This window comes from Canis lupus, chromosome X (genome assembly GCF_048164855.1).
Source record: "Canis lupus baileyi chromosome X, mCanLup2.hap1, whole genome shotgun sequence".
NCBI classification, from domain to species: Eukaryota; Metazoa; Chordata; class Mammalia; order Carnivora; family Canidae; genus Canis; species Canis lupus.
Window position 1 is genome coordinate 71928810 of NC_132876.1, and position 14937 is coordinate 71943746.

Here is a 14937-nt window from a genome sequence, read left to right on the forward strand (position 1 = left end):
GGTGCATGTGTTCTGTTGTTTTGTCCTGTCTACTTTATCCTTCAGGTCAGTTGTCTGCCATGGCTCTATTTGCCTATTGTGGGCAGTGTTTACCCCCTGGCCTGAATGTGGTGCATTTTAACAAGGTGTGCTCTGGTCTGATTGTGAAATGAGACCTATCACTCCCACTCCCAGAACCAAGGCTCTACAAATATCTCATGTTGGGAGACATGGTACGAGCAGGAATTTGGGCCACTCTTCTGGGAGAGGGTCTCCACCACACTGGGACTGAGGCAAGCATGACCAGGAAGGGTGGTTCCACCAGAGCCTGGAGGGTAGAGGATTTATTGTAAGCTAATCTGAGATAGGGGGTGTCAGTGCTACACTGGGTACTGCATGTGGCCTTGTGCTTATGCAGAGGTGCAGAAGGATAGAAATGTTGCTGGCCAGGTCCTTTGTTCCCAGAGAGGTCTCCTTGAATGCTATCTCTCTGGGACATGCTTTGAGATGAGTGAATAAACACCCTACTGTGTGCCTCAGGGCCTTTAGATTGCTCCTTCCATGTTGTTTGTCCCCGGGTTGTTTGCCTGACTTCTCTCTAAGAGCAGTGCAATGCCCTCCAGGCTCTATCCCAGTCAAGCCTGCTGACCTTTAAAACTCTAGATGTTAAGCTTCCTGGTTGTGAGAACTCAAGAAATTTGGCCCTTGTTTTCCAAGCCAGTTGCTATAGGGACTTAGATTCCCTGTGAGCTCCCCTGTATGCTAGTGTGTCTCTCACCCTTCTGTGTGACTGCAGCAGCCATGATCTGTTCCTCTTCCAAAACACATCTCCATTCTTCCTATCTTCTTTCATGTGGCATCGTCACTATTTTTCATTGTGGAGTTGATTTTGCCTGTGGTTAGGTCAATTTCTAGGGTATTTAGGATGATTTGATAGTTATCTAGTAGTACAGCAAAACTGCAATAAAAGTATAGTGGAAGTATCAGGAAATGATTTGGGGTTGGAGGACAAAGGAGATGGTGGTGGTAATGAGATGGGGAGAAGAAAGTGCTAAATCCTCATCTTTATTTTAAAGTTAATAGATAATGCACAAAACTTAAAAATTCATAATAGCGATATATATTTATTTTTAGATATTAACAATATGGAAATAAACACTAGAATAATTGGCCTAGAGTCAAAAGAGGTTATTTCTAGAGAAGAGGAAATAAGAGGAAGGTGGCTGGGCATATCTGCTTGTTTTAACCTACTACATGGAACTATATAATAATTTGAATAAAAAGACTTTAATAAAAGTCTCAAACATGAATCTTTCTTAAGTGATCACTTGGGTATTATGTGTGTAATACTATAAGTTTCCTGGGTCTGTTTTCTCTATTCAGTCTCTGATTCTGTATAAATTTCTATTAAATAAGAAAATGTGTAAAAGTTAAACCTAGCATTCAGAGTTGGTAGGTGGTATACATTACATAACCTCACATCCTGCTTGGCAAAGATGTATTCTCAATATAAAGGAGTTCCTTTCCTTCTTCATCAGTCTAACAAATGTCTTAATGCAACATTTTAACTTGAGGATGGACAGTGACTCTTGATCAGAGCTTCTGCTGCATTTGGCCTTCACACTCGAATTGTCCCTGAAATGAAAGTTCTTTTTAACCAATGTTGGGATGTTTCAGAAGCAGTGGGCTGATGTCACTGATTGTTGACATTAGGGGAATTAAATGCAAGTGAACTCCAGAAGAAATAGAAAACTTAATAGACTAATAGTCCTGGGAAGTGCAGGACCAACCAGACCCACTAGGTATTCTACCTAATATTTAAAGAATTAACACTTACCTTTTCCAAACTCTTCCAAAAATAGAAAAGTAGGAAATACCTCCCAAATCATCTATAAGGCAATTATCCTGATATCAAAACCAAAGTCATAACAAGAAATCATGACTATGGGCTGGTATGTCTTGTGAATAGAGCAGCTCCCCTTTATCCATGAAGAATACATTTTAAGACCCTTAGTAGATGCCTGAAACCATGGATAGTACCAAGCTATATATATATTTTTTCCTATTCATAAATACATATGATGAAGTTTAATTTATAAATTTGGCACAGTAAGAGATTAACAACAATAGCTAAAAATAAGACAGAACGATAAAAAACAGTATACTAAAATAAAAGTTATAAGATTGTGGTTTCCTTTCTTTCAAAATTTCTTTTTGTACTCTATTAACCCTTCTTCCCTTCTTGTAATAATGTGAAATGATAAAATTCTTACGTGATCAGATGAAGTGACATGAATGACACGAGCATTGTGACATATCTTTAGGCTACTATTGACTTGATGTTACGTCAGGAAGAAGATCATCTTCTTCTAGACTCTGGTTGACTTTAGTAACTGAAATTGTGGATAAGGGTGTACTACTGTATAGATCTAAAACTTAGCAAAATACAAGAATATCAAATCCAACAACATATAAAAATAATTATATATTGTAACCAAGTGAGATTTGTCCCTAGATTAAATGGCACATTTAAAAACCAAAAAATCAATCAGTACTGTATACTATATTAATAGTCTATGGGAAAAAATTACATGAACTTCTCAATACAAAGAAGGCATTTGGCAAAATCCAACACCCTGTCAAGATAAAAATGATTACAAACTAGGAATAGAAGAGAATTTTCTCAACCTGATAAATGACAAATATTTAAAAAAAAAAAACCATTACTAACATCATATACATAATAGTGAAAGAGTATAATCTTTCCCTCTACTATTAAGAGGACAAGGATATGCACTCTTAACACTTCTATTGGACATTGTTCTGGCAGTTCTAGCCAAGATAATTAGGCAAGATTGGAAAGAAAGAACTAAAACTATCTCTATTTGCAGATTACTTCACCTTATATGTAGAAAATCCTAAATTGTACACACACACACACACAGACACACACACAATTTGAATTAGTAAAGGAGTTCACCAAGATTGCAGGATACAACATCAATATACAACAATAAATTGTATATCTAAACACTATGAAATGATCTGAAAATTAAATTAAGAAACTCCCATTTATGCGGAGAAAAGGGAACCCTCTTACACTGTTGGTGGAAATGTGAACTGGTGCAGCCACTCTGAAAACTGTGTGGAGGTTCCTCAAAGAGTTAGAAATAGACCTGCCCTACGACCCAGCAATTGCACTGTTGGGGATTTACCCCAAAGATTCAGATGCAATGAAACGCCAGGACCCCTGCACCCCGATGTTTATAGCAGCAATGTCCACAATAGCCAAACTGTGGAAGGAGCCTCGGTGTCCATCGAAAGATGAATGGATAAAGAAGCTGTGGTCTATGTATACGATGGAATATTACTCAGCCATTAGAAACGACAAATACCCACCATTTGCTTCGACGTGGATGGAACTGGAGGGTATTATGCTGAGTGAAATAAGTCAATCGGAGAAGGACAAACATTATATGTTCTCATTCATTTGGGGAATATAAATAATAGTGAAAGGGAATATAAGGGAAGGGAGAAGAAATGTGTGGGAAATATCAGAAAGGGAGACATAACATGAAGACTCCTAACTCTGGGAAACGAAGTAGGGGTGGTGGAAGGGGAGGAGGGCGGGGGGTGGGGGTGAATGGGTGACAGGCACTGAGGGGGGCACTTGACGGGATGAGCATTGGGTGTTATTCTGTATGTGGGTAAATTGAACACCAATAAAAAATAAATTTATTATAAATAAAAGAAACTCCCATTTGTAGTAGCACCAAAATATTGAAGTACTTACGTATAAATTAACAAAAAATGTGTAAGATTTATACATTTAAAACTTAAACATTAGTAGAAAAATTAAGTAAGATCTACATAAGTAGAAGGATAAATAGAAACATTTCCTATGTTCATGAATCAGAAGACTTCATATTGTTAAGCAATTCCACTGCTTATATATATATTATGCTGAAAATAATTGAAAATATGCCACAGAAAATCTTGTACATGAATTACATGTACATGTAATACAGCAGCATTACTCATAACTACTGAGGAAATGGAAATAACCCATATGCCCATCAAATGATGAATTTATTAAGAAAATGTGGTATACAATACAATCAAATATTATTCAGCCATGAAAAAGGAATGAAGAACTGATATTTGCTACAACACACATGAATATTTATTTATTTTTTATTTAATTTAAAAAATTTTTTTAATTGGATTTGAGTTTACCAACATATAGCATAACACCAACCTGAAATCTGGCATTGTGATGCCCCCAGCTATGATTTTCTTTTTTAAAATTATCCTGGCTCTTCGGGGTCATTTCTAATTCCACACAAATCTTAAGAAGATTTGTTCCAACTCTCTGAAGAAAGTCCATGGATTTTGATAGGGATTGCATTAAATGTGTAAATTTCCCTGGGTAGCATTGACATTTTCACAATATTAATTCTTCCAATCCATGAGCATGGAATAATTTTCTATCTCTTTGTGTCTGCCTCAATTTCTTTCAGAAGTGTTCTATAGTTTTTAGGGTATAGATCCTTTACCTCTTTGGTTGGGTTTATTCCTAGGTATCTTATGCTTTTGGGTGCCATTGTAAATGGGATTGACTCCTTCATTTCTCTTCTTCAGGCTCATTTTTAGCGTATAGAAATGCCACAGACTTCTGGGCATTAATTTTGTATCCTGCCACACTGCCAAATTGCTTTATGAGTTCTAGCAATCTTGGGGTGGAGTCTTTTGGTTTTTCTACGTACAGTATCATGTCATCTGCAAAGAGGGAGACTTTGACTTCTTGTTTGCCAAGTTGAATGTGTTTTATTTCTTTTTGTTGCCTGATTGCTGAGGCTAGGACTTCCAGTACTCTGTTGAATAGCAGTGGTGAGAGTGGACATCCCTGTCTTGTTCCTGATCTTGGGGGAAAGGCTCCCAATGTTTCCCCATTGAGAATGATATTTGCTGCGGGCTTTTCATAGATGGCTTTTAAGATGCTGAGGAATGTTCCCTCTATCCCTACACTTTCAAGACTTTTGATCAGGAATGGATGTTGTGTATTGTCAAATGCTTTCTCTGCATCTATCGAGAGAATCATATGGTTCTTGGTTTTTCTCTTGCTGATATGATGAATCGCATTGATTGTTTTACGAGTGTTGAACCAGCTTTGCATCCCAGGGATAAATCCCACTTGGTCATGATCAATGACCTTCTTAATGTATTGTTGGATCCTATTGGCTAGCATCTTGTTGAGAATTTTTGCATCCACGTTCATCAGGATATTGGTCTATAATTCTCCTTCTTGGTGGGGTCTTTGGTTTTGGAATTAAGGTGATGCTGGCCTCATAGACCGAATTTGGAAGTACTCCATCTCTGTCTATCTTTCCAAACAGCTTTAGTAGAATAGGTATGGTTTCTTCTTTAAACGTTTGATAGAATATCCCTAGGAAGCCATCTGGCCCTGGACTTTTGTGTCTTAGGAGGTTTTTGATGACTGCTTCAATTTCCTCCCTGGTTATTGGCCTGTTCAGGTTTTCTGTTTCTTCCTGTTCCAGTTTTGGTAGTTTGTGTTTTTCCAGAAATGCGTGCATTTCTTCTAGATTGCCTAATTTATTGGCATAAAGCGGCTTGTAATAAGTTTTTAAGGTCATTTGTATTTCCTTGGTATTGGTGGTGATATCTCCTTTCTCATTTATGATTTTATTAATTTGAGTCTTTTCTCTCTTCTTTTAAATAAGGCTAGCTAATGGTTTATCTATCTTATTAATCCTTTCAAAGAACCAACTCCCAGTTTTGTTGATCTCTTCCACAGTTCTTCTGGTCTCGATTTCGTTGAGTTCTGCTCGATTCTTTATTAATTGTCTTCTACTGGGTGTAGGATCTATTTGCTGTTTTTTCTCTAGCTCCTTTAGGTGGGTTAGCTTTTGTATTTGAGTACTTTCCAGTTTTGGATGGATGCTTGTATTGCCATGCATTTCCCCCTCAGGACTGCTTTTGCTGTATCACAAAGATTTTGAATGGTTGTATCTTAATTCTCATTAGTTTCCATGAATCTTTTTAATTCTTCTCTAATTTCCTTGTTGACCTTGGTTGACCCTTTCATCTTTTAGCAGGATGGTCCTTAACCTCCATGTGTTTGAAATCCTTCCAAACTTCTTCTTTTGATTTAGTTCTATTTTCAAAGCATTGTGGTCTAAAAATATGCAGGGGACAATCCCAATCTTTTGGTATCGGTTAAGACCTGATTTGTGACCCAGTATGTGGTCTATTCTGGAGAACGTTCCATGTGCCCTTGAGAAGAATGTGTATTTAGTTGGGTTTGGATGTAAAGTTCTGTAAATATCTGTGAAATCTATCTGTTCCAGTGTATCATTTAAAGCTCTTGTTTCTTTGGAGATGTTGTGCTTAGAAGATCTGTTGATTGTGGAAAGCGCTATATTCAATCACCAAGTATAAGTATATTATTATGTAAGTATGTATTAACTTTGGTTATTAATTGATATACTTGGCAGCTCCCGCATTCGGGTCATAAATATTCATGATTGTTAGGTTCTCTTTGGATAGATCTTTTAAGTATGATACAGTGTCCCTCTTCATCTCTTATTACCATCTTTGGGATAAACTTTAATTCATCTGAAATGAAGATGGCTACCCCTGCTTTCTTTTGAGGACCATTTGAATGGTAAATGGTTCTCCAACCTTTCATTTTCAGGCTGTAGGTGTCCTTAGGTCTAAAATGAGTCTTTTATAGACAGCAAATAGATGAGTCTTGCTTTTCTATCAAGTCTGAAACCCTGCATTTTTTGCTGGGGTCACTAAGCCCATTCAGGTTCAGAGTTACTCTTGAAAGATATGAATTTAGTGTCATCATAATACTTATTCAGTCCCTGTTTTGTGGATTGTTTCCTTGGATCTCCTCTTTCTTTTACAGAGTCCCCCTTAATATTTCTTGGAGAGCTGGTTTGATGGTCACATATTCTTTCAGTTTCTGCCTATCTTGGAAGCTCTTTATCTCTCCTTCTATTCTGAATGAGAACTTTGCTGGATAAAGTATTCTTGGCTGCATGTTCTTCCCATTTAGGCCCCTGAATATATCCTGCCAGCCCTTTCTGGCCTGCCAGGTCTGTGGAGAGGTCTGCGATTAACTTAATACTTCTCTCCCTAAAGGTTAGGGATCTCTTGTCTCTTGCTGCTTTAAGGATCTTCTCTTTATCTTTGGAATTTGCAAGTTTCACTATTAAATGTCGGGGTGTTGAACGGTTTTTATTCCTTTTTGGGGGAATCTCTCTATCTCCTGGATCTGAATGCCTGTTTCCCTCCCCAAGTTATGGAAGTTCTCAGCTATGATTTGTTCAAATACAGTTTTTGGACCCCTGTCCCTTTCGGCGCCCTCTGTAACCCCAATTAAAGATATATTTTTCCTCCTGAGGCTGTCATTTATTTCCCTTAACCTATACTCATGATCTTTTCTTTGTTTTTCTCTTTTTGCCTCAGTTTCCTTCCTTGACATCCACTTGTCTTCTATGTCACTCACTCATTCTTCTACCTCATTAACCCTCGTTGTTAGGACCTCCAGTTTGGATTGCATCTCATTTAATTGATTTTTAATTTTGGCCTGATTAGATCTAAATTCTGCAGTCATGAAGTCTCTTGATTCCTTTACGCTTTTTTGCAGAGCTGCCAGTAGCTTCATAATTGTGCTTCTGAATTGGCTTTCTGACATTGAATTGTAATCCATATTCTGTAACTCTGTGGGAGAGAGTTCTGTTTCTGATTCTTTGTTTTGTGGTGAGTTCCTTCTTCTAGTCTCTTTGCTCAGTGCAGAGTGGTTAAAAACGAGTTGTACTGAAAAAATGAAAAAAGGGAAAGAAGGTGTGGGGACAAAGAAACAAAAAACAAAAAACTTGGGGGGGTATCCTCTGATTCTATATACTGTAAGTACCTTGACTTCCTCTAGAACGTTCCAGTGCTGCTTGGTCAGGAACTTGCTCTTACCCTGTCTTTCCAGCTGGTCTTTTGGAGGAGGGTCCTGTTGTGCTGATTCTCAGGTGTGTGCACCTGGGGGAGCTGCCCAGCCCCCTGCCAGGTGCAAGGTTCAGTGGGAGCTGTTTATCCTGCGAGGCCCCTGCTCAGTCCCAGGTACAAGGTGACACCAGGAGGAACAACAGAGGGTGCGGCCAGCTCTCCAGCCCTGGTGTCACCTCACGCAGTAACTACCATATTCTCCCATTCCACAGGGACCTGGATGCTCTGGGGGCGGGGGGGGGGGGGCGCTGATCTGCACAGCTCCGGGTCGCCAGGTGGCAGAAGCATCCTCACTGTCCTTTGTGCCCCGGCCTCTGCCTGTCCCAAGGGGAACGCCAGATCTTGGGCTTTGTCCCCCGGTGCCTTGGGCTCCTAGGCCTGCCGTTGGAATCATGCTTCTGGGGCCACGCCACCCCCTCTGCACGGAGCTGCCACCTGAGATGCCACCCGAGCTGCTCCCTGGGTGTGCCAGGCGTGAACTCTAGCCCTTTAGGGAGCTTGGCCCGTGGTGTGTGGTGCGCTTTCCTTTGGGGTGCACTTCCTCTGTTTTTGGCCCCGGGAACGTGGGTGCTCCACTGCCCCTCCTGGGACCCTGCCCCAGTTCCCTTCCAGCACCTTTCCATCCAGGAAGATTAGTAAGGTTCCTGCTTCTCCCAGCCTGGGCTTTCCTGTCCTGGGGGCACTCACCGCCCAACCTTAACCCCAGCTCCTCGCGGGAGCCCCTCCCCCTTTGATGCTTTTTTATTTTATTTTATTTTTTTCTGTCTTCCTACCTTGATAGAAGCACGAACTCTTCTCACTGTCGCATTCCAGCTGTTCTCTCTTTAAATCTCAGGCCGAATTCATAAGTTTTCAGGATGATTTGAAAGTTTTCTAGGTAAGTTGGTGGGGACAGGTGACTTGGGGATCCTACTCTTCCACCATCTTGCCCCGCCTCCGAATCTTTTTTTAAAAAAAGATTTTGTTTATTTATTCATAAGAGACACAGAGAGTGAGGCAGAGACATAGGCAGAGGGAGAAGCAGGCTCCCTGTGGGGATCCTGATGTGGGACCTGATCCTAAGACCCCAGGATCATGACCTGAGCCAAAGGCAGATGCTCAACTGTTGAGCCACCTGGGCATCCCAACACAGATGAATCTTAAAAACTTATGCTAAATGTAAGAAGACAGATACAAATGATCACATATTGTATGAATAGAATTATATGAAATCTCTATAATATACAAATCCATAGACATAAAAATTAAATTATGGCTTCTTTTACCTACTGTTGTGAAAAGGAGAAAATGATTGGTAATTGATATAGTGTTTTTCTTAGGTGATGAAAATATTCTGGAATTAGCAGTGATGGTTGCACAACTTTGTAAATACACTAAAAACCAGTGAATTGTTCACTTTAAAAGGATGAATTTTTATGGTATATGAATCACATTTCATAATTTTTATTTTAAAAATGGAATTAGAGGAAGTGACCATCAGAACTCTATCTGTTCCTAGAGAGGTCACTGGCATTTTCTGGCCCTAAAGCTTTCTTCAAACAACTATTACTTTAAATAGATTCATCAGCTGGAGGAAGAGTTTGTCTTACGTATGTTTTTTGTGAAAATTTCTATCTTATGTGTTTTGGTATGAGTTTGATCTATGGCTATAGACCTACTTGAGCTTTATTCACAAGATTTCCCGGTTAATTATAGGCCTCCTGAGTGTAATTCCTCTCATGATCATCTGGGCTTTATTTGGCTATGTGGAAAAAATCAAATAAATCTGTATATTATGTGACCATGGACAAGTTAGTACACTTTTTTGAACCTTAACTTCTTTAACAATATCTATTTCTCAGGGTTGTAAAGACTAAACGAAATAATGTATTATAAATGCTTACTTCATTGCCTAGCCTGATGTAAGCCTCAGTTAATGTTAGCTTCCTCCCTACTTTACCTTTGGTAAAAAGCACTTTCCTTCCAGGTCAGAGGTCACTGAGCTCTGTCCTGGCTTTCTGCCTAGTAACAGATTGCCTCTAGAAATAAATCATGGGTGAGGTCTTTTTTTCCCCTTCTTTTTATCTGTGTGTCTCTTGCTCTGCCTTTTTAAATAACTGGTACACTGAGGTGCTCAGTGAATTCGGGTTTACTGTGACAGAACACAGGCCTTTTACATGAATTTTCCCGTATGGTTTTGAGAGGATTGCAGAGTGTGAGTATTAGGGTGTGACAAATGAGCATTGTTAGTGCTCCTTTGGAGCTGTGTGACTTCCAGTTGTGCTAAGGGAGAGAATTTAATTAAATTTCATATTTAAGGAGAATGATGGCTGAGTCCTCCTCCATCCTCTCTAAAACTTTTTGACTTTTGCTTTCCAGCTGTACTTCCCGGGATTGCTTCCTCACTTTTAACATCATCTTTTAATATACAGTACTAAAATGCTTAAACAGTACCAAAGAACTCATCATTTATAGAGGCAGTCCAAGGTATCTATTGCCTTGGAAATATTTTACTTATTATTAGGCTGTCTAAGTGCATTGTATATGACTTTTAAAGGCATATATTTAGTTCATCACTGTGTTCCTTCTTCATTCTTTGAAAAAATTGAATGAGTAGTTAATGCATGTGAAAAAATGAGAAAAATATTGAGAAGAAGAAAAAGTAACAAGTGTACAGGCCCATTTTAAGTGTAATTTTCTTAGCAGCAGCTCCCAGAGCCTTCAGCTGTACTAATATGAACTGCCATTTGTATAGGTGGAATGGTTCAGAGCTATATTTGAGGAAATTAAAACTGCTAAGATCAATGCAAAAGAAAATTCTCTCTTTCTTTGTTCTTCTCAGAGGCTAGAGAAATTGGAAACCTGACACATGAAACTGGACACTGCATCCGTCCTTCTCAGTTCTGAGCAAACTGCATTAAAAGCTATAGACATCTTAATGTGTCCTTTCTCTCCCATATCTAGGAGCGGAAAAAAAAATTTGAGAAGGATGGTGAGAGGTTTTATTCCTTGCTGGATCGGCACTTACATCTATCTTCCAAAAAGAAAGAATCTCAGTTACAAGAGGTATGTTCAAAAAAGCCACCTTCCATTAGTAGTTGTGCCTTGGTAACATTGGCATCTTCCTATTACGAGCCTTTCCTCCTGCCCTACCTCAGCAGGAAACAACTATAATAATAATGCTAACAGTTAAAACCTTTGCCTAGGATGCAAGAGCCTAGAGTTCTTGATATAGCTCTTCCACTAACTCACGTGACTTTTTTTTAATTGGAGTTCAATTTGTCAACATATAGCATATATCACCCAGTGCTCATCCCATCAAGTGCCCCCCTCAGTGCCTGTCACCCAGTCACCCCAACCCTCCGCCCACCTCCCTTTCCACTACCCCTTCACATGACATTTTTGTTGTTGTTTGTTTGTTTTTTGGACTTTAGAATAAATAATTGAATATACAAATACTGTTTATGTAAGCAATAAAATGTAAGGTTTAAAATTTCACCATACAACACTATTACAGTATTATTTACTATATTCATTATGCTGTGCCTTTTACTCCTGTGACTTATTCATTCTATAACCAGAAGACTGTATCTCTCTGTATTTCCCCTTCACACATTGTTTTCATCCCCTTCCCTTTGCCAAATCATGAGTTTTTTCTCTGTATTTATAGGTCTAATTCTGCTTTTTGTTTGTTTATTCATTTATTCTGTTTCTTAAATTCCATATGTGAGTAAAGAAAGTTATATGGTATTAATATTTCTCAGGGCCACCCATATTGTCAGAAATGGCAAGATATTGTTTTCATGGCTGCATAATATTCTACTAACTACATCTTCCATATTCATTCATCTATCAATGAATATTTAGGTGGCTTCCATATCTTAGCTACTATAAATAATGCTGCAATAAGTATAGGGGTAAATATATCTTTTTGAATTAGTGTTTTCATTTTTTTATAAGTGCCCAGTAATAGAATTACTTAATCATATGATAATTTTAATTTTAATTTTTTGAGGAACCTCCATGCTGCTTTCCACAGTGGCTTCACCAATTTACATTCCCACCAACAGTACATGAGGGTTTCTTTTTCTTTACATCCTCATCAACACTTGTTATTTCTTGTCTTTTATGGTGTGACTTTGGAAAACATTTTTTTTCTTTGCCTTATTTTCCCTATATGTCAAAGAAGAGTGGTACTTGATGATCTTTAGAGTCCCTTTCAGTCTATGTTTCTGATTCCAGAATCCACGTGAGGATAAAGTTAAACTACTGCTGTATTTGGTAGATCAGGAGCAGATCTTCTACATTTTCCCCAAGATATTCCAACATTAGCTTATTTTAATGGACTTTCAGTGACTTCAGTTCAAATACGCCACCATTCCATAGTGTTCCTTAGTTTTCATGAATGCATATCACATGCCAGAGACACTATGCTAGATGCAACAAGACTAGAAAGACAATGAGACATACTTTCTGTCCTTCTGCAGCTTATAATTGGAATGCTAAAATAAGAATACACATGACACTTAAACAAGTAGAAGTTTTTACATACTGTAACATGAATGTGTATGTGGTGTCCTTGTAGAGGTGGGAAGGTATTTGGAGAATAAAAAACTTACATTTGGATGTGGAGATTTGTTTTGGTACAATAGCTGTGCCCATTCAACAAAAAATAAAGTCTTTGACAGATAGAAATGGAGAAACGGACCTCTCATGTGGAGGGAAATGGTCCCAAGAATGGAAAACATGGTGTACATTTGGACAATGGTTTAACCACAGTTTTCGTTACTATTGGAGAGTAGTGAAAGACAAAATAGGATCAGGGAACTTGAGGCCATATTATAGAGTAAAAGGCTTAGGAGTTTATATTGAACTCTATTGGCCCTGGGAGGATTGAGAGATTTTGGTAGTACAAGCAATATAAGTGGAATTCTGTTTTAGGAATCTTTAACTGTCTGAGGTTTTAAGATGAATTAGACCGGAGGGAGAGTGGAAGCAAGAAAAGCAATATAGAAAACTATTGCAATGATCTAGGGGAGAGGGTCTAGGAAAGAAAAGGAAGGAAGGTCTAGGAAGGAAAGAAATTAATTGACTAAAACTGTTTTCAATGGCAGAGAGCCTGGATGGCTCAGTTGGTTAAGAAGCCAACTCCTGATTTCAGCTCAGGTCATGATCTTAGGGTCGTGGGACTGAGCTCCACATCAGACACTGCACTCGGTGAGAAGCCTGTTTCAGATTCTCTCTTCCTCTCCTTCTGCCCCTCCCCACCACTAGCTCTCTCTCTCTCTCTCTCTCTAAAATATATAAACCTTTAAAAATAAAACTTTTTAATGGATAGATCCATGTGTTGCATAATAGATCCAGTAAAAGATAGAGATATTTTAGGTTCAAATATAAAAAGATATACTTCATTGAATGAGGTCTTTGACATGATCTAGGGAAGTTCTTAGAAATCATTTTGTCCAAGGTTACACAGATTGCAACAAAGCTGAAGCTAATCTCCTGATATGTGCTTCGGTGAATATCCATTACATCATGTGAGATGCTTCAGGTTGATGAGTCAGGAGCCTCACTGCTGAATAGTTAGTATTGAAAAGGTGAAGACTACTTTTCTTCCATAAACTGGAATAATCTGGGGTCTTCTGACATTTTCCTTCTACAAACGTTTGTTTTCTTCCTTTTGCATCTATTCTGGGTCATGTTCCTAAGCAGAAAAAGTTAATATAATTGGCCTGAATCTACTATGATTAGAAAAATCCGACTACAAGATTAGCTCTTGGCTGGTATCTGGGAACTTGGCTAGTGAACAGTTTCTTACACAGATATAAAATTTTCCCTAAATGGTAAGAGTGACTCACTGTGTCTAGACTGCCTGTACAAACAATGTGGTTTATGTTGAACATCTTATTTTCTTCTGGGAATCTTGGTATATGCTTAGCAGTGGGTGCCTCTGTTCAGCCCCCAGTAAAAACCTAGGGTACTGAGTCTAAAGAGCTTCCATGGTAGACAAAATTTCACATGTGTTGTTATAACTTGTTGCTGGAGGAAATTAAATGTGTCCTGTGTGACAGTAATAAGGAAGAATACTTGGAGGCGTTCACTTTGTTTCCTCTAGAATTTATCCCATGTACTTTTCCCTTTGCTGATTTTGCTTTATATTCTTTAACTAAAGTAAATATTAGCCATGAGTATGACTATATGCTGAGTTCTTTGAGTATCGCTCGAGTCCCCAAACCTGGGGATTTGGAACCCTGGACACAGTCCAAACTTTATTCTTTTGGAGGGAGGACTTTACAATGAAAGCTTCTGGAATGTCCTAGAAGTTTGGTGTTTTATATTGATATTCCTGGTGACTTTCCTAAAGAGCAAGTATGCAGTTTTTGCACTTTTTCAATTAAAAATAATCTGGTGGGCCCTGGGTCACTTTTTTTTTTTTTATCTTAAGAGACTTTATTTTTAGAGCAGTTTTAGGTTTACAGGAAAATTGAATTGTAAGTACAGAGTTCCCATATATCCCTAATTCCCAAAATACAGTTTCCTTTACTATCAATATTTGCATTAGTGAGATACATTTATACAATCGATGGGCTGTGGGTTTTGACAAACGTATAATGACATGAATCCAGCATGACACTATCATGCAAAATAGTGCCACTGCCAGAAAAATCTGTGGGCACCACCTGTTTATCCTTCCATTGTTCCATACCCTGCAAACCCTTAGCAACTATTGATCCATATTTTTGCCTATTCTAGAATGTTTTGTTGTAGAAATTATACAGCATGTAGCATTTTCAGATTAGCTTCTTTTATTTAGCTGTTTACATTTAAGGTTCTTTGTCTTTTCATGGCTTAGTAGCTCACTTATTTTTAGTGTTTTACCATAGCTTATTTATCTTTTCACATATTAAAGGATATCTTGGCTTCCTCCCAACTTTGTCAGTTATTAAGATT

The 14937-nt window shown here is 38.4% G+C and overlaps 1 protein-coding gene across 5 annotated transcripts in view; it reads left to right on the forward strand.

Annotated features, from left to right (window-relative positions):
• OPHN1 (oligophrenin 1) overlaps positions 1 to 14937 on the forward strand; it is a 526199-nt gene that overhangs the window by 327908 nt on the left and 183354 nt on the right. For all 5 annotated transcript variants that reach the window (XM_072817292.1, XM_072817295.1, XM_072817294.1 and 2 more), the window contains one exon: positions 10951 to 11052. In XM_072817292.1, coding sequence (XP_072673393.1) covers positions 10951 to 11052 — 102 coding nt within the window. The remainder of the gene's footprint in view (positions 1 to 10950; positions 11053 to 14937) is intronic.